Here is a 27,072-nt window from a genome sequence, read left to right as displayed (position 1 = left end):
TTCTGTCTGCTTAAGTCTGGCTTTTCTGGGCAGCAGGCCGGAATGTTTGCGAGGGGTGGAGGGGTGCAGGCTGCCCTTTCTCCCTGGGGAAATCAGGTCAGGGTGAGGGCTGTGTGCCAGAGTACTGCATGGAACCTGGGAGCTCTTGCAGATCGTGGGGAACTTGGGAATCTGTCAAACTTTGTCAGGCTGAAAAAATGCACAGACAGGGGGTGTTCCCACTTGGAAACTGCAGTCCCACTCTCAGTTCCTGCAGTGAGAGATGGAGAATAAGATTCCACACAGAGATCAGACGGTGTTATTTTTCCTCAGTAGAAATAATGAATGGGGATAGTTGAGAATTTTTTAACAAAGGTTCACTTAAATTTCCACAACCAGGAGTTGAGGAAAAGGAGCAATTGAAACATTTGGAAAGAATACCAATAGTCACTGAATAGTTGCTGACAGCAATGTATTAATGAAAAGAAGAGTTCTCAGCCTGAAAGACAGCCGTGTCTGGGGAGGGATGTCTTCTGGGTTGGCGTGGCCTGCACTGGGTGCTGGGAAGAGCTGAGAGCTTGGAACGGTGTTGGGGAACATCCAGTCTGCATCCCTGCAGGATGCTGGAGGGTATCTCATTGCATTGCACAGGGTTGTGGCAGTGCAACTGCTAGTCCTTGCTGGCTCTGCAGGACATTTGTGCCCTGTGCCAGCCAGCTTCCTTAGTAGCTGCTGGTTCCAAGTGTTGCTGACTGTGTGGACAGTGAGAGATGCCTATGGGCAGGCAGCCTGTGTGCTATTCAGTGAGCCGGTTTCTTTCCTAGCATTACACTGAACATGGTTCATCGCTTGACGAGTTTGGGCCTGCATGAAGCATCCCCTGGGCAGCGGGGCTGTGAGGCGGAGCAGCGAAACGTGCCTGGAAAGCAAATCACAAACCTTCCTACTTCACAGTCCCAAGGATTTAGAGGTAAGTGTCAGAGAAATCTCTGAGGTTTTGGTGTTGGGGTGCAGGAAGTTTACAGGGATTGCACTGTGCCCTAAGGAGCAGGGTAGCTACCTCTAAATCCAATTTGACATCTCCAAAGCAGACATCTCCTTCCTTTTCCCCACTGAGGCTCCTTGGCAAAGCAGGGACAGCACTGCTGCCCTGATACCTGCTGCCTTTGTGCAAAGTGCTTTCCAGACTGCTTTATGCAGCAGCCTCTGCACTGCCACCAGCCAGGAGTGTTGGTGCATGCCCCAGCTAGCCAAGTCAAGTAGTCAGGGTACTGTAGACAAAGCAGCAGTGCTATGTGGGTGAACCCAGCAGAGGCAGACAAGGGACATCACGCATAGTACTGAAGACCAGTTTATTTGCTCTATTCCCTCTTCCACAAACACTGAAAACAATCAGTCAACTTTCAGCAAGAGAAAGCATTAAGAAGTGAGAGATTTTGCTCTGCAGCTCCTCCCCTACAAAGGGGAACAAATGAAGGTGTAAACAAGTTAGTGACCACTGCTCCTAAAGGCATGAAGCAGTTTGGAGCTACCTGATGGGAGGCATGGGCCCAGCAGGACACCCCTTGTGACCTGTCTGCTGACACCACACTTCTCAATTTGCTGCCAGGAAAAGCTGGTGCCAAACAGGAGAAATGCCCACCGTGTGAGCCCTGGAGCACCCACCAGTCTCCTAACCTCTTCCTTGTAGGTAAGAAAACACCCAGGGTTTTAGTTTGAGAGAGTGTGGGGGACAAAAGGGATGTGGAAGATTGACTTAGTATCAGGATGCACTGTCAGTGAGAGTCATAGTACGATGCTGCTGATCACACAGGGGTTGGGAGGCAGGATTCAGGCACAGGCAGGCTTCCACCACCAAAGGACCGTGCCCAGCAGCATGGGTGGGCAGAGCTGCTCACTCGGGCTGTGGGGTGTAACGCAGGTACTTCTTGCCTGATGGGAGATCCTTCGTGAAGACTCCTTTGGGGAAAAGCTTCTTGGCTTCTTCATCAGGTAAGGTGGGCACAACCATGACACTGTCACCACACTAAGGAGCAAATGGGAATTGTGAGAGCAGCAGGGATGCTGGTCAGCTGCACAGCAGAGGATCTCTGCACTGCAGCAGGGCACACGCTCTGCTCCTCCATCCTAAAGCCTGAGTGCCAATGTGCAGGTAGTGCTGGTCCCCTCTGGTGAGCCAGCTGTGCTGCCCTGGATGGCACAGGGGGTGAGCACACCCCAAACCATGGCTGGAGGCTGGGGTTGTTGGAGACAAAGCTGCCTCCATGCTCTCCTTGCTGTACCTGTAGAAATACTCCATGATCACCTTTTCCGGGACACCTGTCTCAGCAGGAATGTCCCTCCTGACTACAGACAGGCAGGTTTGTTTGGTGACAGCTACCAAAGCCAGCGGTGTAGATCCAAAAGCAGTGCTGGGGGTCCAAGGAAAATGCTAGCTAGCTCAAGCAGGCTCAAGCAGGCAGGCTGCACTGCTTGTTCTTGCTTTGGCTTGGTTGCCTGAACAAATTCTTAGGAATTTGAAATAATGCTGCTGCATAGGGATGACAGCAACTAGGGAACTTCATCTGGTAATTTTCCGCAAGGCTAGGATGCAGTGAGGGCTGTGCCCATTCCAGCCATTCTTTGCTCAAAGGGAGCAGAGCAGCAAGCCATCTAGGGAGGGGTGCTCATGCCAGCTGTTTTTCTGAGTGGACCTTGGCCTGGCAGCTGACATCAGCAATGCTCTTCCTTATCTTGCCCTCCAAGGGCAAGACCCGTATTGGCCCAGAGCTCACATGCTGATAGCCAGAAGGGCCGGGCCCTATATCTGCAGGTACCTAAAACTGAAGGAAGGGAAGGGAGATCTCTGTGTGATGCCACACAGCAATGCCCTTGGGGCTCTTGTTTAGCATCCAATTCATACAACTGGACTGCAGCAGCTCCCCCTACCCCTAGATCACTCCCAAAGGAAGCAGTTAGATGTTTAATGCACCTTTACCTCCCCTGCACACAAGTTCTGCTTCCCTTCTCACCTTCCAGTCCACAGGGGTAGCAACCTTCTTGTATGCTGTCAGCTGCAGGGAGTCCACCACTCTCAGGATCTCATCAAAATTTCTCCCAGTGGTGGCTGGGTACAGAATGGAGAGTTTCAGCTTCTTATCAGGGCCGAATATGAACACCTGAGCACAGGGAGACAGGGTCATGTTTCTGGGGCATCATCAGGGGCCTGGCAGAAGGTGTTTGTCCCACTGCCCTGCTGGATTTACTCAGCCCTCCCACTCCTGGTCATGGGAAGTGCCCTGCTTGACTGAGGTGCTTGGGGGGGGGCAGTAGAGATGCCGTGGTGGGTAATTCCTAGAGCAAAAACTGATTCCCAGATACGTAGAACAGTGTTTGCTCTAAGAACTCCTGTTTCTAATGCTATCTTGTTTTGCTACTTGAAGTTTCCTCATCCTGGCCTATGTCCTTCTAACACAAGCACAGGAGGGGAGAGGAAAAGCCTGGCAGATCAAGGACTTAATGTTCCCTCTCCATTTGGACAGGCACAAGGATGAACTGATGCCAGCAGCAAGACAGAGCTGATGCCAGCAGGCCAGGGATGTGCCAGCCTCTTCTTGTTCCACTACCCATGGATCTAGCCTAGGCAAGTCAACCGAGCTCCCAGGATGGTCCTGTCTGTGCACGTAAGCTGCTCCCCCCAGGGACACAGGGCAGGATGGCAGGTAATGCCTGCTGCTGAGCAGCCTGCCAAGCAACAGTGCTCTAAAGCCACAAGCTCACCACACGAGCAGTCAGGGGCATGCCGTCCTTGTCCCGCTCATCCGGGTCCAGCATGCCCAGCTTGACGGCGAGCTCTCGGTTCCTATCAGCAATGATGGGGAAGGGGAGCTTCTCCACAGGTTGATCTCCATTGTATGCATTGATGTCCTGCAGAGACAAGATCGTTGGAATGCTTAGGGTTATGCTCCCACCATGGGTTGGAGGTGGTTTGACCTGGGTCTGCCAGGCAGGCAGACCTGGTGTATCTGGAGCAGACTGCTGCAGAGGGGCCACACAAACATGCACCCACTGGTGACACGGGATTCTTCCACCTTGCTCTGAGAATGGACGTGTCCCTTTCAGTTCAGCATTCCAAACTTCTGACGAATGTGCTGGAGTCACACCTGAACTGAACCATGCTTCTAAGGAACAATTCTTCTAACTGCAGAGCTGTCAGCAACTCTACAGCTAACAAAGCTCATATGCTGAACATGTGACAGGTCTTGAGCAAGGAACCAGCTCCATTCAGTAAGCCACTCTTAGCTTACTTAACAGTTCCTGAGAACAGAGTGTAATCTCTGTGCATGTGCTGGGACACCACGTGTTTCTTTCTGAACTGTGCCTGGAGACAGAGGAAGTAAACCATCACCTGCCTATACTCTCCTTGCGACCAGCTTATGAGATTGCTCCCTGCACCAGTTCTAACTTGATGTGCTTCACACAGAAACTGTATTTTGATCATCTCTGAATCTGATCTGGCTTTGGCCAAAACATTCAAGTTATTTTTGGACAAGTACTGAGCCACAGGAGGGCTGGGAAAAGCCCACTCAAGGCAACACAAGCAGAGCAGCAGCAAGCATGAAAGCAAATTTAATCCAAGGTTTCTGCCCCAGAATAGAGCCGCCTGTTCTTTCTGTCCTCTTTATATTACAGGGGAACAAACTGGACTCAAGCAATTACAGCAGCCTCCTACACACCAAAGTGGTATGGTATCAGCTGTGTACGTAAAAACTTCTGTTTTCTCTGGGCTTTAAACATGAGAACAGGCTCAGTCCTGCTCAGGTGGAATGTGGGAAAGGCAGAGTTGGAAACATGACCCTGAGTAATGCCTACCCCTACTCAGTGTGCTGAAGGTAGTGAGAGCAAACAGGCCATGTGCTGGCCCTCAGCACCCCTATGCTGCAGGAGGTACAGTTGGGAGCTGCCCCAGCTGCTCAGGATGCTGCAAGCAGTCAAGTGGTACACACGTGGCAGGAAACACTTGCAGTGTTTCTCTCTGCTTGCTTTCTCCCCACTCCAGTGAGTCAGCAATGAACTGCACAAAGGGGCTGTTCACCTCTGTTGGGCTGTGTGCAGGCCTGCTTTGGGAAGGAACTGGTTCCCTACTCCTGCAGAGCTGCCTTGTCAAAGCAAAGCAGGGAAGGAAAGCCAAGACAAGAGACCAGCCCATCTCTGAACATCCCGTGGAGCTGCAGGAGGCTGTTGAGGAAAGCCAGACCATGACAAACACGCACCTTCTCTCCAGACTGACAGATGAAGATTGCTGAAAAGCAAGATCCAAATCCTATAGCTTGTAATTCATTCCAAAACACACGTAATATCATGTCGCAGGAAATCACTGTACAAATGGCTTCATACACCCCACCCTATTTTGCAACAGGACACATAAGACTTACTCACTTCCCTGTAAACCTTCCAGAGTCCAAGCTGAAAGCAGACATCGCTAGAATGATTTATTCACCTTACTCATCAGTGATCTAAGAGAATGCTGAAACCTCCTCTGACATGCTCAGCACGAGCCAGACAACCCTGCAACAAACACTGGCTTCTCAGGAGATGACCATCTCTCTGCCTGCCACAGACCTGCTGCTGTGGGGGCAGATGCCATGTTAGTCCTTCTCGAGGGACTCATCTATTCAGCCAGGTCTTGGAGAAGCAGCACATGGACCATGGGGGACAGCAGAGCAGGATCTACTGCTGGCTTGTTATGAGAGGAGCAAGCCCCTGGGTCTGGGAGAGGCGTGACTAAGAGCAGTGACATCTTTGGCTGATAAAGCAGAGTTAAGCAAATTGGTGTGACAGCTATGGCTACTCTGTTTTACAGCACTGCTCTTTGCTGCCAGTTGAGCTGACCGGCCTGGTTTATCAACTTTCCAGGCCCTATCTGCCCACTGAAATTTGGGAACAAAGGAAGCAGAGGCTTCTTTCTTGTTTCATGCAAAATTCAGCCTTCCCTCTTGCACATTTGCTTCCCCCTGGGCAGTACTTCAGATGAAGGAAGCTTCATCCACAGAGAAAGTATAGGAAGGTAGAGGAACGTTACATGAAGAGGTTTAACTGCCCAAAGTTTTGCTCATTCCTGGGATTTCTAATATCTAGTGAAGGAAACTGCAGTTTCTAGATCTTAGTCTAGCAATCAATGCAGACCACTTTTGCACCTGCCACCAAAGGATGGCATCTCTGTTCAAGCTCCACGGGTGGGCAGAACCTCTTGGGGGGGGGCACTTCATCAGATCTGAACAGCTGCCTTCCTACTTAGTTAAACTCTTTGTGTCACAACCTGACATATCTTCTCATTCCCATGCAAAAGCACCCCACTTGCTCTGCAGTGAAAGAAAACCTGCTCAAATCTCTATTCAGGCAGCTTTGCTCCCCCTCTACACCTTTTCTTGTTCTCTCATCTGTGAGATGAGCAATTTCAAACACATCAGAAACTGTCTGCTATGGATTTATCCTCACTAATTTGATCTTTTGCTCCAGAGGACTTTCAAAGTTTTTCTTTCAACAGGTGCCGAGCAGACATTTCCAAACGACTGTCTCTCAGGCCCCTCCCAGCCTGGCAGCATATTAGCTGCAGCTTGGACTATTGCCCTCAGGCCTTTCCAAATTCTTCGTCTCGTCAGCATCATGAGGCTGTTTTGCAACTTTTCTGCAACTTCTTTTACCTGAGGTTAAGCTAAATAATTCTGTAGCATTACCAAGCCAGCTCACTGTTCACCTTTCTCCCAGATCATCCGAGTATGGTGAACGCCACGCATCCCTGCAGCCCCTCTAGGGAGCTCACTGCTTCCCTTCCTTGACACAACTTACTGTTTCCTCCTATCACCCTACATAATAAATCCTTTTCAGAGCTCATTTCCTCGAAAACCTTCCTGGAAAGCCAAGGGCTTTGTAATAGGCAGCATCATCTGTACAGGTCTTCAAAGGGTTCTAACAAACCAGGAGACGAGACTCCTTTACAAAACACAACCCAAACTTTCTGTTCCATTTAGTGGAACATTATCTACTAATTTGATGGTGGTTTCAGCCAGTTTGACCAGTGCAAAGACCTCAGTTACTGGTTAGGATTTTGATGCTGTTTTTCCCAGGCCCTTCTGAGGCTTGGTGGGACATCAGCTATGCACCACTCAGGCACAAAGGTCAATTTAAGCATTAAGGCAATTAGGCAATTTCTAAAGCCATTCAGACATGAAGTAACGTTTGAATGTGGAAATTTCTCACCTTTATTACTTCTTATTTGCATACATCTGACTCCTGGAAAACGTGACAGAACATTCCCACTTTTAAGAGTAAAGAAAGAAGCAGATAACTCACTCAGGGATTCTTGTACTCTGTCCACTAAGTCTCAGTACTCATTTTATATCCCTAATATGTGGAGTCATGCTACCTGGCAGCATGACAGTGTCAACAACACCCCTGTTGACACTGCCTTTGAAGTTTTCCATTAGCAGCTTTTCTATTCCTTAAATAAGCTACTTCTGTGCCACCATTCTTCTATTTCCCTATAAGCATTTCATATTTGACGTGCTCTTATTTGTACTTTTATATTCAACGTGTCACTGCTTGTTCGTTGTGTACTTTCCTCTGCCTGGACACAAGTGATGTGTTAGCCCTAACGATGTGGTTGGTGCCCCATTCCTGCAGACTTTCAAGGTGAGGCTGGATAATGCCCTGGGCAACCCTATCCCTTCCAACTCTAAGGGTTCTAAGATTGATTCTACAAGCTGCACCCTTTCAAGACTGCCAGTTTGAATCGCAGAGCCACTAAGATCAGAAGGGACCACTAAGCCCAGCCACCAACGCTGACATCTTTCCTGTTTTAACACATCCTCTGAGCTTCTCGCACTGCCATAGAGTTGCAGCTCACAGCTCTCCCGTGACTGAACTTTTCCTTTGGCCTTCAGAGCACAGCCGCAGTGCTGCCAGGCACTGCTACCTTGCTGCAGGCACCCCTACCTTGCTCCAGGCGAGGTGGTCGGGGACGCTGTCAATGGAGAGGGCGATCATCTTCACGTTGCGTTTGCTGAACTCGGGTGCCAGCTTGGCCGCCCGGCCCAGCTCCGTGGTGCAGACGGGTGTGAAGTCCCGCGGATGGGAGAAGAGGATGCCCCATCTGAAAGAGGAGAGCAGGGGACGGCGTGAGGACAAAGCTATCGGTTCCGAAAACCAAGCTCATCGTTTTACCCCCCCCTCGTCCCACTTCGGGATGCGAACCGAGCAGGCTCGGATCCGCCCGGCGCCCTCCGCCTCCGGGAGCCGCGTTTTGCCGCGCACGACGGTGACACGCGGCCGGACCGCTGGGCCGACAATGCCGCTCGGGAACCCCGGGCCCACCGCCCCGCCCCGCTCCGACGCCGGTTCCCGCCCCGGCCGTGCCCCCGCCGCTCACGAGTCGCCCAGGAAGTCGTGGAAGCGGATGGGGCCCTGTGTGGTGTCCGCCTCGAAGTTGGGCGCCTCGTCGCCCAGCAGCAGGCCCGGCATAGTGGAGAGCTGCGCACCGCTCGCCACCCGCCTCTGCTCGGCTCCGCTCGGCTCGCCAGGGGAAGGGGGGAAGAGGGGGGGGGGCGTGACCTCCGCGCCTGCGCACACCCATCGCCCCTCCCCTGACGTAACGGAGCGCCGCGCTTTACGGCGCTTCGCGGCCTCTACGTCCCCGTGCTCCGCGGCGATGGCGACGTACGTGAGCGAGCTGGAGGCGGCTAAGAAGAGCCTGAGCGAGGCGCTGGGCGAGAACGTGAAGCAGTGAGCGTCTCACCTCGCGGCCCCGAGCCTCGGCCTCGCCCGCGGCGACGCCGTCACATCACCGCCCCTCTCTCTCGCAGGTACTGGGCCAACCTGAAGCTCTGGTTCAAGCAGAAGATCAGCAAGGAGGAGTTTGACCTGGAGGCGCGGCGGCTGCTCACGCAGGACAACGGTAACGGCGGGCCTCAGTGGGGCAGCCCGCCTCGCGCCGCTAGGCGCGGCCCTCCTCAGCGCGGCTCTCCTCGTTGGTGGTTAAAGGCCAGCTGGTCCCGCTGCCCTGCAGTGCACGGGGACGCCACGGCTCCGTCGGTGCTGGGAGCCCATCCGGCCTGACCTCGGTGTCTGCAGGGATGGAGCACCGCCAGCTGTGCCGTGCTTCACTGCTCTTACAGCAGGATACGTCTTCCTTCGATCTAACCCAGATCTCCCTTCTTTCATTCCCTTTGTCCTGTCACAGCAGGCCCTGCTAGAGAGTCAGTCCCGTGTTTCTTACAGCCCCACTGTAGATACCAGCAGGCAGCTCTCAGTTCCCCCTACAGCTTTCTCTCCATGCTGAGCAGCCCCAGCTGTCAGCCCCTCCTTGTGTGGAGATGTTCCATCCCTAGGGTCATTTTTGTGGCCATCCTCTGGATGTGCTCCAGCAGGTTCATGTCTCTCCAGTACTGAGTACTCCATGCTTAGTGCTGGCTCTCCTTTATTTTAACTTTTTCTTTTTTAAAGCAAACCCAAAGTCTCACTGCCAGAAGGTGCATGGGAGGGAGGACAACCAGGCCTCCTTGTTGCTGGCTGAGTGCACCTGACTTGCCATGCACCATGCTCTAGGGCTGGATTGCTGCATGGTACGCTGAGAAGCAATCCAGCTTGCACCTGTGCTGTGTTGTATTCTTTCTAGTAGCAGGTTCAGGGTTAAGTGAAGGGGGGAAAAAAAAACAACAACAAAAAATCTCTTAAAAAACTCTTTATATTGGAAGTTATGACTTTCAGCTAAGTGAATGGTGAAAACATGGCTGTGGGGAGACACAGAGACCTACTTTGAGCCAGTGCCTATGACCACCAACATGTTCCTAATGAGCTATCTGTCTTCATGCAGTCCACTCACACAACGACTTTCTCCTGGCCATCCTTACCCGATGCCAGATCTTGGTTTCTGCACCAGGTGAGTCCCAAGTTTTGTTAAAAGTAATCAGTAAAGCTTTGGCACATGTGTTTGGGCTTAATATGTGGCTGTTCTGTTTGCTGAGCCTTAATATTCCTGTTCCCTTGGCCATGCAGGCAGAAGGGTAACCAGGTAGTTATCCAGATGATTTCAGCATGACATTCTTAAGAGCAGAAAAACAAAACTGCATTTGCTCTGCTAGAGGCTGATGTGCTGGGTTGCTGTTTGTGGTAAGTTTGATTTCTAGGCTGGGTGTCTGTTGGGCCATGAGTACTGAGAAGTGAAGTTAATGGGAGATGCTGCTTTGTGTTTGAACTGCTCTGCTTGCTGTTTCCTTTGTGTTCTGATCTGGGTGGTGCCCTCTTTGTTCCTTGGTATCTTGGGAATAACATCTTGAGGAGCTGGGTTTTCCTGACTGACCTTGCAGTCAAGTGTGTATCTGACAGAAAAGTGCTTACTGAATGCTTCTAGCCAACTCTTAACTGAGCTATGGTCAATTAGTCCAACCTCCTGCCACTTTGATATTAAACTTCTTTAACTGTGTAAGCATTCTGAACGGCTGTTGTCAGACTGGCAAGCTATTTTCTGCTTGATCTTCAAAATAACTGTCAATGTAGAGATATGATATGAAGGACAATCAAGTTGCAATTTAAGATATGAAGCTGCTGTGTGGTAATGGAGAGAAGATCATTGCAGTTGTGGTGAGCTAAGGTCCGAGGAAGCGGTTTTTCCTGTGTGGGAAGTACGTGAAGTGGCTGGGTCTGAGCTCGCGAGGGGGGAAAGCTGCTGGTTCTGTTCAGGGTCAGGAACATTTCAGTTTTATGTAAAGGCGAATCAGTGTTTGCTCTGGCTGGGATTTGGTTGTTTTTTTCTGAGTGCTGGGTCATAACCCAAGGTCTTGGTTTTGGATGGCAGCAGTGGCACTGCTGGGTGGCTGAAGTTGGCGTTATTCGTTTCTGTCTGCACTGCTGTGCTGGTCTGCATGGACTTCCACTTGTTTCTTTGTCCAGTCACACGGCTGTGCAGCATTTGGGCAGACTTTACTGGCTTGAATAGCTCAGACTTGGCAGTCTGGGAAAAATTATTACCTTTTCTCAGAGCCGTCTAGGAATGGGTTAAGTATTACACTGCTTTGTACTGGGGCTGGTGCTTCACAGGTGCCTTTCATGTGCTCATTATTTCCCACTTCAGTCTCTTAACTTCAAGTACTTGCAAGGGCTCTCTTGTCCCAGTGGAGCTGAAGCTGTTTCAGAGCCCTTGAGGAACCTGTTTCTGTGGGTCAGTGAGGGTGTGTAACTGAGTGATAGTTAGCCATGCTTAGCATGTGGTGGCTATGCTTCCAGGCAAACTCATTGAGCAGATCTGCACAAGCCAGCTTGAATAAGCTCAGTTTGGTCATGTGTGTTCCTAGAGGAATGGCTCAGTGCTCTGCAGGTGATGCTGCATGTTGGTGGTCTCTTGCAGTTTTGTGAGTTTTTGTTGTTCCCAGCTTGGACCAGTGCAGCCTGTTTCAGGGACCTGGAGCTAACCTGCGTGGAGACGCCTGCATCTTGCCCTCTGGCAGATCTGTTGCGTGAGCATTTTGTTTGCCAGTCTGCTGTGTGTGGTACAGTGGCTTCTGTGTCCAGACACAGAGGTGTAGTACAGAGTACTTGATGTTATGCCTCAGTTCACTTTTCCCCTAGCTACCAACCTGCCACCTGCTGGTTTTTGTCCCTGTGAGAATGGGATGCTAACAGGGCACCTCCAGTGCTGTGCTTTGAGTAAAAAGTGTTCTCTGAATAGTTTATAGAAACAAATACTTGGTACAAGTGTGCTTGAGGCACTTGGTGTGCTGCCACAAAGGCTGATGCGTGCGCTTTCCACCTTCATGTAAGTGGGACAAGAGGGAAATAAACATTTTTAAACTGTCATCTTTTTAAAAAATAACTTGTATGGTTGGTGCTACACTGGATTGTGGCATTTGGGCTAGGGAGCCTTGCAGGGGGTATTTCAAATGAGAGACTGCAACAGCTGAAGAAAGCAAACAACCCATCTGTTCCCAATGTTCTTTCTGATTAGTGGTTCGACCTGGCCTTACAGGTGCACAGTGACCGATGGGATCAATACTTACAACTTGCACCTCCTCACTCTAATGGGCATGCAGATTTCAAATCCCAGTTAAGGACATTTGGGACCTGGTGGTGGGGTGAGAGGAAGGCTCATGCTACTTGGATGGCAGGACTGATCGGGGCTTTTGGTTCCTCAGCTCCCACTGAGGTCCCCCAGGACCCTGAGGATCCTAAGTCTGATGTAAGCGGTGTGAGAGACTGTTTTCTTTGCTGATCTTTGCCAGCATTTTCAGAAGTGCTTTTATGTAATTTTTTCCTTCCCTCGGGAAATCCTGTTTAAAGCCTTTCCTTATGCTGTGTGAACTTCTTTGCTGAGCTGCCTTGTTGGTTGATGGTTGCAAGCAGTCAGGTTGGCCAGATTCCTTGAGTTAATACATAGCTCACTTGAACTGTTACCTTGTTTCTTAGCTAAATGGTAACTAGGAGAAACTTTAACAATTGTAAGCACTTGAGTTAGTGATGGAAGCATTTCTTTTATTTAATGGTCATCTTGAGCCAATAAAGAGATGGTTCAGAGAATTAGAACTCTTGCTGGGATAGCAGGAACTTATATAATGTCAGGGTTTCCCCCTAGCTTTGCTTGAAGGGTTGCTACATTGTGTTCCACTTCTCTCCAGAGAGTTGAAGAGGAAGGAGAAGGAAGAGAACAGGAGTGTGAGGTGTTACCAGAGGAATTGGGATGGAATTGAAAATACCAGAGGTCATTGGAATGTAGTTGACTCAACCCCTGTCCCTGCAGGAAGATCTTGAAACAGACAAAACACAGAAAACCATACCCTGACAATCAAACAGAGGAGAATGGGAAAAGGGGGAATGGATGTTTCCCATGCCTGTCTGCTGGGCCCAGTTGTGGCCTTGTGATTCTGTCCTTTCCTTCTGTGCTGTGCTGCTGCAGTGCATTGGGAGTACTTGACTTACACTGCCCTGCCTGGCAGTGTCACTGCAGAGTCCTGGCAGCTTGTAAAGAGAGCTTGGCTACTGCTGCTTATCTCTGAAGGCACATCAGCAGCCAGTGCTGCAGCTTGCTAACACTGATTCTCCTGCTATCAAGATTAAATAAAAGATGCGAACGTATCTGAAACTTGGTGCTTGAACCAACCCAGCTTTGATGTTTGTGGCCAGGAAGGCATATGCTGCTTTTCTTAGAATACTGGAGGGAAATTTTGCTTTCTTCATTAGTGCTCGTTAGGCTTGTTAATATGGAAACCTAGAAAAGGAGCCAGAATAATTCTGCCCTAGGCTCTTGATAATAGGGGATAGGAAATAGTATTTTGCTTTTCTGTTTTTCTAAGCTGAGTTTTTAAGTGCACAGATTGTGAATATGTTGCATCAGTCGGGCCTGTGTGTGAGTAGGAAGGGCTGTGGAGTGGGGAAAGGTCGCAAGCGCAGTGTCTGTCCTTAGCACAACCAGCCTCCCCTCCTGTGCAGGGGCTTTGACCTGCTTACAGATCTCTCCTACGAAGACAGGCTGAAGGAGGTGGGCTTATTCAGCCTGGAGGAGAGAAGGTGCTGGGAAGACCTCATTGTGGCCCTCAAGTCCTTAGAGGGAGTTTATAGACATGAGGGAGAGTAACTTTTTATATGGGTGGATAGTGATAGGGCAAGGGGGAATGGCTTGAAACTGAAAGAGAGGAGATCCAGATTAGATGTCAGGGGGAAGTGTTTCATTCAGAGCAGTGAGCTCTGCTGCCCAGAGCTGTGGGTGCCTCAGGCCATGCGTGGGCCCTGGGCAGCCTGAACTGGGGTGGGGGGGGATGAGGGTGATCTTTGAAGACCCTTCCAATGCAAACCCTTCTATGAATTCTAAAGGGGGGAGTGACTTGGCTGTAAAGAGCAAGCAAAGCATCTTGTGAGAGCAGAAGCATCACCTCTGATGGATCTCAAAATGTAAGCTGTGAGATTTTGATGGAGGGAGAGAGTGGTCCTTGACATGATTGCTGGTGGTGTTTTCCCAGCTTCCCCTTTGATAGGTTCTCTAGTGCAACGTTGTGGTAGTGAATAGTGACACCAGTATTGATTTCTGGAGAGAATATCTTTGTTACTTTTTAGTTACCCACGCTTGACGGTTGGATTTCCACAAGTTTTATTGTAGAGTGTTGATTTTTCAGCTCACTGGTAGGATGTAGGTAAGCTTCAGGAGGGATGATGTGCCATCTCTGTGTAGGTTGCTTCTAACCTCATCTTAACAGCTGAGCATTCATCTGAACGCTGTTTGATCAGATCCTTCAAGTCCTATCAGAGAACCCTGTATTCTTGCTCCAGTGATGAGTATGTGAAGCTGCACGTAGCCAAGGAATTTAGTTTGCCACGTTCTCTGTAACCAGACCTATCGTTTGGTTGTATGTCTGAGTTCCTGAAAACAGCTAATTAACCACAGTCACAAGAGCCCAAGGCTGGTGTGAGGCTGGGAGAGAATGGGAACTGGCTGGGTTTGCTGTGGTCAGCAAATGTGCCTGCGGTTGGCCAGCTGTGGGATGGCTGCTGTGCCTTCTCTGCTTGGTGAGGGAATGGCATGTGAGGCCCTTGGTGTGGCTATGGCTCTACTTGGCAGCAGCCCTCTGTGTCTGAGCTGAGCGGTCTGAGCTCCTGGAGCTGGGCAGGGTTTCCACCATAGGGCATGCTTTGCTCACAGCTCAAGAGGAAAAGGTGGTGTTCAATTTGCAGAGTTGAGGGAGAGTGCTGCTGACTGAATGCAAAGGCTGCTGCTGTAGCCACAAGAGGGCTGTCCAGGCTTTTGGTTGCAGGAAGAACTACTTTTTTTTCTATCAGTGAGCACGTGGACGTCCAGTGCAAGGTTTTCTTATGCAGCCAAAGGAAAGCATGCAGATCCTGTAAACCTGTCTGTGGGAGCCTGGCAAGGCTGTCCTTGCCAAGAGCTGTGTGATTTATTTGGGATGTGGTTTGACCTGCTGTGGCTTTTCCCATCGAACAGCATATGGTGTGTTTGTGGGCCATTCTCATGTTAGATATAAGTGCTGCTGCATGTTGTGTGTAACTGCCATCACCCTTCCACACAGGTGTTGTCCTACTCCTGGACACAGCAGCCTTCACAGCCTCTCCTTTCCCCTTCAGCATGACATGAACAGCCAGCCTTGATGTTTAACAAGAGTCCAAGACAAGGTTTGCTGGAGCTGATGGGAAGCTGTAAAGGCAGATTGACTGGATGGCTCTGTCCTGCTGGGTAGCATCTGTCTGGAGCTGGTCCACAGAGACTGGTGGAACAAATGGCTTGTTCCTTCCTTGTGACTTGACTTGGAGGCTACCACCATTGATTTTGGTTGTGTGAAGGTCGTGAGTGCATCAGCCTAGCAAAAGCCAATGAAGGGGAAGGCTGTTTGAAAGCATTTTTCACAAAGAACTCCTCTCTTTGGGCCAAGACTGTTGGGTTTGGGTTATGGTACAGCCAGGGGGTTAGGGTTTGTGAGGTGCAGCTCAGAGCTATGGGCTCTCCCAGAGGAGTGCAGCGCAAGAAGTGCTTCCTCTGGCTTGTGGCTCTTGGTCTGGAGTTGTGGCTAAACTGGGGGCTAAATGTGAAGGGCTTTTCTGTGTGCTGTGTCATCCTGGCCCTAAATCAGTGAAGCCTGTCAAACTTTCTTTTCTGCAATTTACAGAAGGTGCTGGATCTCTGCCATGGCCAGGTGGCTCCGCAACCAAACCTGGAAAACCCAAAGGGAAGAAAAAGATTTCATCAGTGCGGCAGAAGTTTGATGTAAGTGTCTGCAGCCAAATGGTCTTGGGTTACTGCAATTCTGTGAGGGTGAACTGCTGTGCACAGCATATTGTTCTTCTTACTGCCAAGAGTGCTGAAGTCACGCCCTATTGATGATGTGTGTCCCAAGAGCTGGGAGCTGCTGCTGCTTGTATTTCAAGAACTAACAGCGTAGCTCTGTGGTAACTCTTAGATACATCTTTCATTTGCTTGTTCATCTTCCACATTCTCTATAATCTTCACACATCTGTAAAACTCTTGAAGAAACAGTGAGTTCATGGTTACTCTCAAGCAGAATTGCTCCAGCTGCAGGGTTCTTTGCAGTCTGAATAGTAAAGAGAAAGCAGAATGTTAAGCAGAATGTTTTCAGAGAGTGTAATTGCAAAGCATTTTTGGTTCTGAAACAAGGATACTGCCTTCTATATGTAGAAATGCACAACGAGTAGTTGGCTTTGCAGCAAAGGGTCTATCTGTTGATTTGACACTGTCATGTATCTGTTCTGAAGCTTTCTGTGCTTCTGGATCAGTGTGCCTGGTCTGAAGGAGGACTAGGATGGGGCACTGTGTCTTGTGGGTGGGATTTGATTGGTCTGTTGGAACCGAATTAAGTTTGCTGAAAGGGAGAGTGTCTGTGAGGTGGCTTTGTCAAGTGTTAGACTGCATGTTGATCCAGTTCACCTCTGATAAGGCAGAAAGCTAACCAAGCAAAAAAACCCCAAACCAACCAAATAAAAACTCCCAGGTTTTTCTTGCTGACTTATTCGGTTGGATCGGTGTTCCTTGTGGTTGGATGGGTGTCAGAGTCAGTGCAAAGGAAGACAAGGAAGCCATGTAGCTGGGTGCAGGGGGACAGGTGGGCATTTGAGGCCTCTCACCACTGTGAGAAGTTGGCTTGGCTCAGCCAAAGTGCACCTCACACCTCTAGTGCAATATTTGGGCTTTATGTGCATGCTTTAGAGACCAGTGTTTCGGAGGGCTGCAAGTCCAGCTGAAGGCTCATTGTATTTAGAAGCTGTGAAAATATTTTTCTCAGCTTTGGCCTGAATAGAGATAGCAATCCATGTTATCTTTTGTTTTCGAACTTCACTGTGGCTTTTCAGCAGCAAGAGGAGGAGAATCCACTTATGCAAGTCTTGGAATTTGTTTTGCTTGAGCACCCCTATGTTGCACTGCATTTTTACTGCATATTTATGCAAGTATAGGAGTTGTTACTGGAATGTCTTATAGCAAACATTACATAAGGCGTATTTTAAGAGGTTTGTGTCTTATTAGTGTAATGCTCCAGTAGTGTGAACTTAGGAGTAATTGCCTTGATGTCTCCTCACTGATCAGAGCAACTGTGGAAATGACTACAGATTAATTCCAGTTGGTTTCTGGTTTCCCAAAATACATTCCTCTTAGAAGTGCTTACACTTGGAAGGTCACTTTTTTTTATATTTCCCCTTCCACACACGAAGGTTTCCTGTAATGAAAGCTTAAGTCCTCCAAATTACTGTGAGAGCACCGTGCTTTCACAGTGTCAGTGGGTGGATTGGTTTTTCACTTTGAGTTAAATGCCACACTGTCCTTTGAATAAAGAAGGCCCCTCTTCCTTTCCTGAAACCAAGATGTGAGAAATCCACTTTGCTGTATATTCATTGTTTATATGTCAAGCATGTCCTTGTTATGATCCCTCGTAAGAGCCTCGTGGCAGTGTTTATTCCATGGTTTATGTCCTGGGGAGCTGAGGGCAGGTGTCCTGTGAGTGCTTGGTGAGCCAGCTTTGTGGTGTTCCCTTGTGGCTTGGGGATTGGCCAAGCGTGTGTCTGCGCCCAGACATCAGTTCCTCTCTATCTTTTTCCTCCTCTGCTTGGGGACTGAGTTCCACAGAGCCACCGCAAAGTGTGGCCTGGGAATAGCACAGGAGCAGGTGGGTTAGGAAGCGTGCTTCCTTCTGGTGCGAATTCAAGTTCGGTGATATTTTGTCTCTAAGTAACTCCCTCAGTTCTGAAATAATCTTATCAGCTGTCATCTTCTCAAACTGATTGCACAGTTACCCAGCCCTGCTTAGGGTGGTAGAAGTGTGTGGGGACGTTAGAGTACAAAACCTGGAACTGAAATGCGGTGAAGCTGTTGTATTTAAATCCTTATTCTTTTAAGATGTGTAAGAATCACTTACTCAAGCTTAGGATCACTGTGTTGATTCTTGGTAGGAAACTGTATGGTTGGTGGACAATAGGGTGTATTTTTTTAGCTAATATCAAAGAACTTCTGCACAAGAAGTGAGTAAGTAGATGAGAACTCTGCAGCGTAGAAGGAAGTGACTGAAAAATGTGAAAGTCCAGTAGAGTCTGCAGTGTGGACAGAGGTAAGAGGGACTGTGACTGGCCACACTGGAGACTCGCAGGAAAATGAAATGAGCCAAGCAGGTGGGCAGTACAGAGTAAGTGTAGAATTACTTGCTGCGGAATGTGGTGGGTACCTGAGGTATTGGTAGTGCAGAGTGCTGCAGAATGGGTAGTTAAGTGGAAGGACACCAACCCTAGCCCAGAAATTTCACTGAGAGTTTAGAGGAGTATCCTGGGGACGGGTGGGTGTACTGCTCCCTTTGTCCTGCTGCTATATGATCTGCAGGTTGTTCGTGCTTCAGTTTGAGAAGCAATATTTCACGAGGTGAACTGAAGCCTGACCAAGTTAACATCACCTTACACTCTGATATTGTGTTGATTGCAGCACCGGTTCCAGCCTCAGAATCCATTGTCTGGAGCCCAGCAGTTTGTGGCTAAAGATCCTCAGGAGGATGATGATCTGAAGCTGTGTTCCCATACCATGATGCTTCCCACGCGTGGCCAGCTAGAAGGAAGGATGATTGTAACTGCATATGAGCACGGGCTGGACAACGTCACAGAGGATGCGGTGACAGCTGTGGTTTATGCTGTGGAGGTGAGACTGGGCTGTGCAGCCCTGGTTCCCATTATACCAGCAGCAAAAAGTCTCTGTGTGCAGTACGGGGCACACGCAGCCCCCCCTCACTTGAGAGGGGTTGTGCTGCTTTGATTGCCCACCTGCCTCAGGAAGAGTAAGGTTGGAATCAGAGGGGTTTGTGCCCTCAGAGATGGTAACATATTGGATTTGTGGTTGTGAGGGTTAAGTATGAGAGGTGCTCGCTTACAAAGAGCACTAGGTACACTTGAGTAGCTAGTTTGGAAAATGCTGTTCCCACCATTGAAAAGAGAATGGCATCTTCTTAAGGAGTTTGTTTAAAATAAATCCGTTACATGTGAAGGTATCTGGCCTGGAAGTAGCAGAGTCAGACAGTACTTGCGTGAACTGCCTGCTGGAGCAGCTGGCTGGCAGCGTTGTTACCAGGCGTCTCCCAGTCAGGCCCTGTGGTGCAGCTGTTAGTCAGCTCTCTGGGGATTGCTTCCCCAAGCTGTGGTGTCAGATGCCAACCTCAGTTCCCTGTCTGGGAGTGAGGTCATGCTAGGAAGCAGTTCCAGACAGCTGTTTCTCCAGCAGCTTCCAGACACATCAACAGCTTGAAAAAAAATGCATGGCTTTTCATAGTAGTTCTAGAGTCAGTATTTCAGTACGAGCACATAGAGTGCAAGCTATAAAAGCTCTTGAAAGGGATCAGGCTGGGAATTTCCTAGTATTTAAAAAAACTCTCTGTGACATTTGAAGTAGCACATCATGTATTAGCCTGTGAACTCTGCTTTAAAATGCAGGGCCACGTTCTTTGTTTCCAGCTTGTATCAGGTGGTTAAGTGAAAACACTCTGCCTGCCCACGTGTTGTCTTTAGGTCCCTGTGGTTATGGCAGAACTTGTCAGTCTGCACTTCTCTGAGCTGTAGTTTGGTAGGATGAGTTAATCAGCATGCTTAACAAGAATGTTTTCAATTCCAGAACCATCTTAAGGACATTCTGACATCTGTGATATCCAGACGAAAAGCCTATCGGCTGAGAGATGGCCACTTCAAGTATGCCTTTGGAAGCAATGTCAATCCTCAGCCATATCTGAAGAACAGTGTTGTTGCTTATAACAATTTAATTGAGTGGTAAGGAGCTTTCAGCACACTGTTAGTTTCAAATGTAATTTGCTAGTCTTGATGTTACTCTGTTGTTCAGTTTTAATTCACACTGAGTGGGATCTATTAATGGTGTTCAGCTTTCATTTGCTGTATGCTGAACAGGGAGGAAGAATGTGGGGATTTTTCATCAGCAGAGCTCAGGACAATGTTAAGTCTCTTCCTAGCTACCTTATCAGTTTATCAAGGTGACCCCTGGCCCTCTGAATGTTATTAATTATCGTTTGGAGCAAGTGATGCAGGAGTACTTCTGGTGTCAGGGAAGAGGCCTCTGGGCTGAAGAGCAGTGTTGTTGCTTACAACAATTTAATTGAGTGGTAAGGAGCTTTCAGCATGCTGTTAACTTCAAATATAATTTGCTAGTCCTGAAGTTACTCAGTTTGGTTTTTCTTCTGACTGAGTGGAATCTGCTAACTGTGGTGTTTAGCTTTCACACACTATGAAAGCAGTAGGGCAGAGCTCTGTTTGAGCACTGCTGTTGTACCAGAAGGCTAAGATGCAGGTGAGGACCTTTGAGGTGCTGCAGTCTGTCATTTCTTGTGTCCACATGTATTAATGGTTTTTCTGCAGGCCTTTCCACTTGCAGAGCTTCAAGCTCATCTGGTTTTGCAGTCTCAGTGTCAAACAGCATATGCTCTGTGTCAGGCAGTGTGTGTGTGTATGGTGAGGCAGTTGTTTGTCCATGACAGAGCTTCTAGCATTTCACAGGAGGTCGTGGGTGTTCTAAGGTTTGGTTATCGTACCACAAATGGAATCCATTCCAAACAACTCTGCCTAATAGCTAATGTCTCTCAATTGAATGTTGTGGGTGCCTTCATTTTTTAGGCTGGGTGGAAACTTGGTTGTGAATAGCAAAGGCTACCAACTCACAATAGAGTACAAAACAGGTCTGAGGCAGGCTGAAGATCAGTTTTCATTGTTTTTATTAAACTGAGATTTATTAAGTGACTTTAGTGTATAGAATTTCATATACACAAAGGCTATATTAACAAATACAGAAAAGCAAACCCTGGGGCTGAGCCCCTGCTATGTTACTACCAAAGCTAGTGCTGCTTTCGTGACTGGAATGTTTTACTGCTTGCTGTCTGCAGCCCTCCAGCCTGTGTGACACCTTCTGCTGGTCAGAGCGTAGCCCCTCAGCCCCCACCTGATGATGCAGAGCAGCAGGCAGCGCTACTGCTGGCGTGCTCTGGAGATACTTTGCCAGCATCCCTCCCTCCAGTGAACATGTATGACCTTTTTGAGGCATTACAGGTAAGCTCTTCGTATCACACTTTGTGACCAGGGCAGTGCTGTCCTGTGTATCAGCTGCCACTCTTGGATTTGGTTTATGTGCACAGAGACGGGTTTGATTTCATTCTCTCACAGTCAGTTTCCTTATTTCTCTCTCAAACTTATTTGGCTTTGACTTGCTCCCTCTATTAGGTAACGGGTAACAAAGTCAACTCATGGTCTAATGCCCGTTCTGTCCCCCTTGGTCAGAGAGTTGATGAGGAAATTGCCATCTCTACAAAAGAATGCTCCCCCTTTTGACAGCAGTGCAGCAGAGTGACCTGCCTGGCATGTCCCTTTTTCCTCTGTGTTCCACATGGCTGCTTAGAAGAATACTGGATCGTGCATGCTGGCTGTTGCAGTGGGTTATGTATGATTGCCTCAGCCCTGGGGAGGTGTCAGAGGTGCTGTGGGTGAATTTTCCTCCAGAGATGCCTGTTTGTGGGTCCCTCTTTGGCAGTGCGGGGGCCCAGCAGGCTAATTTGAAGCTAGCTGTGAGAGATTCCACCCTTCCTCTCCTGCCTTGCTCTTTACTGCTGTGAGCAGGCTTTGAGGTTTTTACCTCAAGGCTGTGGAGGCAGATTTTAAGAATTGTAATTGAGCATCTGGGCTGTGTGTTAGGCCAAGCAGAACTGTATTCTGTGTGTTTTTGGAGCAAGATTTCTCTATCCTGCTACTCCATTACAAAGTGTTGTAACAGACTGTTCTGTGCTGGCAGGTTACAGCTCTCCTTGTGTGTGACAGCCTGTGTTCCTGCTCTGCAGGGCTGGCTCTGATCATCTTGCAGGTTCTTCCATGGGCAGTGTGGGGAAGTAAGTATGAAAGCGTGAAACTTTCTTTCTAACTCACCTCTAGGTACACAAGGAAGTTATTCCTGCACACACTGTCTACGCCCTAAACATTGAGAGAATTGTCATGAAACTGTGGCATCCAAACCATGAGGAGCTGCAGCAGGATAAGATCCACCGCCAGCGCCTGGCAGCAAAGGAGGGCCTTCTACTCTGCTAGAGCCTGGCAGCCACGTTGGGCCCCTGATGGCTGCTGTGCTGTTCCTTGGACTTGATGCTGGGATGCTTCTTAAAATCCCATGTTTGTGCTTCAAGGAAGATGTAAGTTAGGAGTCGGCTTTTCCTATGGAAATACTACTGAGGTAATGTAAGTGGTACATTTTCTCTGCTTCCCAAGAGTCTTGTGCCATGGAGTGCTTGCAGCAACCCCACTAAATTGGAAAGGAGGAATGAGACTTGTTTGCAGACTTTTTTTTTTTTTTAAGAGAAATAAATGTGAGGGTGTAGAGTTGGTTTTAAATTGTGTGTGTCTATTTCTGAATGTGATAACTGTCTCCTTGCCATCCCCCTGAGGTAGTTTCCCTTCTGAGTTCAGCCTGTGTGAGCCTTGTCCAGCTTCTCTTGCAGGTGGTCCTTTCCATTCATTTAAGTGGAAACAGTTGACTGTTAGGACGTGAAGATGAACAGTTGTGTGACACGTTGAGGAAACTTTGGATTAGAAGATGAGAAAACAAAGTAAAATGGAAAAATCTCTTGTAGCCTGTCTTCTGAACTATTCTGCATCACAAAAATATGAAAAACGAGCACCAGCTGTCATGGGATCTCTCACCAGTTACTAAAACAGTAAAATCAGGGTTCTGGGGTAGTGTTTTCCCCTCAGCCTAGTCTTTGTCTAATCCTATTTTAGGGTAGTGTTCAAACATTGCAGGAGCTGCCTGGACTTAGGGCAAGAAGCAGCCCCTGTGCCTGTCAGTACAGCTAAGGATTCGGACATCCCAGCAAGCAGCTTCACCATCCCTGAGATGGGATAGCAGATTCAATCTTAATTTTGCAGGGAGCCATTCAGGTCAGGTTGTAGAAGGGTATGGACTCTGCATGTGGTGTTTCAGCTGCATTACTGTCTCCTGTGTCATCTCTGTGCTCTTTAGGTGCCAAAGAGAATGGGCTTATGAAGGCATATTAAGCATTCTCATATTAGAAGTTAATTCACTGGGTTTTTAACCATACCTGTACATGTATCTGCTGAAAGATGACTTGGTTCTTTATTCTTGTGCCATCTGGATAGTGGAATTGGAAAAGCTTCCTCAGGGAGAAAATGGAAGAGGAAGCTTATGGATCCTCTTCATTCTGCTTTTCCTTTGGAAAGTACTGGAAAAAGAGAACTGTAATTTTTTTCCCTTTCCCATGCAATTTCCTTTGCTGTTGCACCCTTAACTGAGGAGAATGTGTATCCCTACTGTGTTTCTTGGTTACCTGCCTATAACTTCATTTCATGAACCAGTGCTTGTGTTAGACCAGAGTTGCAGCAGGGAGCTGGGCAGGTGGTTCTCCTGCATCCTTTTGAGGGATGAGCACCGGATTTAGGCACAGCAAGAGGCAGCGTCTGTACAGATAGCAGCAGCTCCCATCCTGAGAAGACCACTTCAGGATAATGGAGAAGCTGGGAAAGGCAACTGCAGAGAACTCAGGGCCTGGCAGAATGAGAGCAGCTCTACGCTTGGTAGGTTGTATTTAGTGATGTAGGGCAGTGTGATGTTGAGCAAGAGGGTAGGGGGAGGAGGAGAATGAAGGCTTGTTTTGGTCCCCTAGTCTCTGATGCCATTTTTATATTTGAGGGCTCAATCTGAACTGGCTTGGTATGCTTATCTTAAAAGTTTACCCCAGTGACTTTTTACATTGTAGATCTTAAAACCAATACTGAACCTATATAGCTGTATATGGTGAGCTCTAGCTACCCAAAGTATGGACTCTGGAGTGTGGGAGGGGGATTTCCCACATAATTGTTGTTTCCGGTGTAAAATGAAAGCTCTGAGTTTGTTTGCTAGAAACTTTGTGGCAGCTGTGAGGATTTCAGGTCTGAAAGGAGCATGGAGCTTCTGAGAGCATCACAAGTGAGTTCCAAAACACAATGAAGCACAGCAAAAGAAGTGCTGCTCTCTTTTGTTTGTATGTGCTAGAAGGAAGGCTCTGCAGACAGAGCCTCTTGTTCTGAAGAGCTGAGTCATCAGTTCCACACTACAGAAAGCAGGTTAACTGGGACACCTGCTGCACAAAAAAACTTGAATAAGGAAAGTGGCAGCCCTGTTTCATAGGGTGGGAGATTTATGCCCCAAGACCCATGTAGGCTGAGCTTGACCTAAGCTCTTCCTGATGGATGTTATTCTAAAAACTTCCAATGGAAGCTTTCACTTATCTTTGGCAATCTGTCCTGCTTTCCAGGACATCTTCACCACTGAAGGCTTTTTCCACAGTCCTGCACCTGTAGCATAGGCTAGAGCTTCTTATCATACTCACTGTCTAGTTTTCCTTTAATCTGGGCGGGGGGGGAAATCACTGTATTTGTGAATGCCCAGGAGCCCCAAACTGGGGTTTGAAAAAGGTTCTGCTCTCCTCCTGGGACAGGGAAGCTGGGCTGGATCAGGTAAATGCACCCATCCTGTCTGAGAAGGCCAATATTTACCAAACCTTGAGACAAACACAGGCTCAAGGGAATGTTGTTTACTTGGTAATCCCCACCTTACTTGCACAGCTGCAAGAAGGTTGCAAGAAACTCACATCTCTTGTGTCCAAACACAGTCCCTTGGCAGGGAGACACAAGGAGATCTTAGTTCATGTTGAGAGAGCAGTGCAAGCCAGTTTCCTTCAAGACTTTGCATCTTTTGAGGAGTTGTGTGGTGTGTCTATGCATCCCTCGTGCTCCAGGTAAGGCTGTTTGTCAGGAGCAAGGTGCAGCTTTCTGCTGGCCACCCCTGAGCAGCCTCTGTAACTTACCTGCAGTCCTGGGACTGAGTTTGGTTGCAGTCAAAGGTTCTAATTGGTGGTTTCCTTTTTTCTAGTTCACAACAGGCTGAAGTGAGTTTTAAGTGTGTGAATTTAACTGTAAGAATAATCTTTTCACTGAGAAATGCTTCATGCAAGTGAAGTTCTCTTTTACAGTATTTTGATTAATTTATTGCCGGGAAATGAATTTGTCTCTAGATAGCATCTGGCTGATGGGGTTTTCACACTCATAGACTGAGACGCTCATGTGAAGTGTTGGAGGCCTGTGCTTGTTCTAGCTGAGGGCCATGTAAGCTAAAAGGGTTTATGTGTCAGTGGTACAACAAGAGCCTCTGGGTCTCTTGTTGAAGCACTGGCCTTCCTGTAACAGTAGGGGTACAGCATGTTGAAACAATTAGAAGGCATTGCCCTCCACCCTGCCCTCTCCTTTGCTGGATGGCCAGGAAGGTGCTCGAGGGCTCACCTGGCCACCTCTGGCCTGGTGTCTGAGTGGTGCTGCAGGGATCATCGCTGAAGAGGACAAGTGTCAGCTCAGTGACTGCCTTGACTGCTGTACGTTATAAAAGGGCTAGCTATTATTAAAGCATTGTTTCCATTTGAATTGCTGAAACCAGTTTCCTGTTGGTGGGTTTTTCTATGTCTTTGTTGCATTTAAAAGTGCCCGGAATCAGATATCTGTTTCTGTGCAATGACATGCCACTTCTGAAACTCCACTTCGATAAGCAGAAAGAGAAGGGGAGCTGGGGCCACCTTTGCCTACAGGAAAGGTTGCTGGTTGTGCCATGGAACAACCCAAAACCTTTATCAGCCCTACAATGACCTTCAGTCCTTGCTCTAGAGTGCTGCAGCCATGTTCCTATCCAAGTATGAGCTGTGGCCTTTTTTCCTTATTCTTCCTTATGCCTCCTGCCATGTCCCATGCAGTAAGGTACTGTTACATCCTACATGGTGGCTTGGCCCTGTCTGAGGAGTCTTCCCGGCACCTTCACCCTGCTGCAGCTGATGGTAGATAAGCCTGCTTGAGGGCTTTCCTTTTGTCTGCTGGACAACAGCAGTCTCCCAGGGTGCTTGGTGTCTGTCTCAGGAGTGGATCTTCCAGCCAGCATTTAGCAAAGCCAGCAGGGAGTAGGTGTTGCTGTGAACTATGGACTTGTTTCTCAGTGTGAAGTGCTGATGGTAGCAGATACTCTCATGTTGCTTTAGGGAAAAGCAACATTTCAGACGTTTTCCACTGAAACTTTCATTTCTTATTAGAAATGCTATTTTCCCACCAGAAAGAAATCACAAGGCAGATCAGCCTGCTTTATATTTACCTCTGCCCTCGCTTTCTCCAAAATATTCACCAGAAGATTGTTTCAAGTTGTCGTATTTGTTTGTTTTTAAAGCGTGTCACAGATTAAGTTTTGGTTTCAGACTAATGCTCACCCACCAGCTTTCTCTCCATCCTCATCCACTTAAAACATACAGGGTTGATGTTCAGATACAAGTCTTTTGGGCTTAAGTAGGCTTTTATAGGATTGCGGAATGGTTTTGGTTAGAAGGGACTTTAATGCTCACCCTGTTCCAACCCCCTGCCATGAGCTGGCTGCTCCCACCATATCAGGCTGTCCAGGGTCCCATCCAGCCTAGTCTTGGGCACCTCCACCTCTTCTGGGCTGCCTCTGTCAGCACCTCACCTCTAGTTTTCTCCTGTGTTGCAGCTGTGTGCATCCCTCCTGTGGCTGGCCCTGTTCCTGCCCCACAGCAGTGCAGTGCCCCATGGAGCAGCCTGGTTCCTGTGCAAGGTGCCTTGCTGAGATATGGTTCCCTTTCCTGGCCTGCATTTGAAGGGCAAGGATGTGCCACTGCCTGTCCCTACACCCCCACTTACAGCTGAGCTCAGCATCCTGGAGCTGTTCACACAGCAGCTGCATTATCCCTTTGCTTTGGGTTTCTCAGTTTCACTCCTGCCTGCTGCAAAGGCAGCCCTGCTGACGCTCAAGCAGAGCATCCTGTTTCCAAAACAGCTGGTGTAGTCCTGCTATCTTCAGCATCCTTGTTCCCAAAGGAAGACAGCAAAGCATCGGAGAGGCAGAAGGCATAGAATGAGTGGGTGATGATATTGCAGTCCCCTTCACCTGTGTGTGGAAGTAGGGTTGTGCATTGTGGGGTGCTGCAGGTTCCTAATACTGTCTTCCTGAGGCTGTCAAGAAAAAAACAGCATAGAGAGGTACATGTATGGGCTGTCCTC

At 48.6% G+C, this 27,072-nt stretch overlaps 2 protein-coding genes and 1 long non-coding RNA gene across 15 annotated transcripts in view; 1 reads left to right on the top strand and 2 right to left on the bottom strand.

Annotated features, from left to right (window-relative positions):
* Positions 1–1,314: 1,314 nt before the first annotated feature.
* On the bottom strand, positions 1,315–8,523 carry PRDX6 (peroxiredoxin 6). The gene is made up of 5 exons (XM_042819227.1): positions 8,387–8,523; positions 7,954–8,110; positions 3,739–3,885; positions 2,991–3,137; positions 1,315–2,005 (listed from the first exon to the last, which is right to left on the bottom strand). The coding sequence occupies exons 1-5, from the start codon at positions 8,476–8,478 to the stop codon at positions 1,874–1,876; spliced, it is 675 nt and encodes a 224-aa protein (XP_042675161.1). The 5' UTR covers positions 8,479–8,523; the 3' UTR covers positions 1,315–1,873.
* Positions 8,524–8,636: 113 nt separating this feature from the next.
* On the top strand, positions 8,637–22,348 carry TADA1 (transcriptional adaptor 1). The gene is made up of 8 exons (XM_042819358.1): positions 8,637–8,739; positions 8,820–8,911; positions 9,830–9,895; positions 15,618–15,715; positions 18,428–18,637; positions 19,601–19,752; positions 20,874–21,036; positions 21,910–22,348. Exons 1-8 carry the CDS (start codon positions 8,666–8,668, stop codon positions 22,060–22,062), a joined length of 1,008 nt encoding a protein of 335 aa, XP_042675292.1. The 5' UTR covers positions 8,637–8,665; the 3' UTR covers positions 22,063–22,348.
* The window catches only part of LOC122160617, a 115,841-nt gene continuing 109,457 nt past the window's right edge, over positions 20,689–27,072 (bottom strand). For 10 of the 13 annotated variants that reach the window (XR_006168918.1, XR_006168906.1, XR_006168910.1 and 7 more), the window contains one exon: positions 20,689–27,024. This is a non-coding gene — a long non-coding RNA (uncharacterized LOC122160617). The remainder of the gene's footprint in view (positions 27,025–27,072) is intronic. The other 3 variants (XR_006168913.1, XR_006168915.1, XR_006168916.1) reach the window with 3 other exon arrangements.

The sequence above is a fragment of the Centrocercus urophasianus genome, unplaced genomic scaffold, assembly GCF_019232065.1.
Source record: "Centrocercus urophasianus isolate 14NV4802_14NV808 unplaced genomic scaffold, USGS_Curo_1.0 seq_18, whole genome shotgun sequence".
NCBI classification, from domain to species: domain Eukaryota; kingdom Metazoa; phylum Chordata; class Aves; order Galliformes; family Phasianidae; genus Centrocercus; species Centrocercus urophasianus.
The sequence above is the reverse complement of the archived record's forward strand: the minus strand, read 5'-3'. Positions and strand labels throughout refer to the sequence as shown.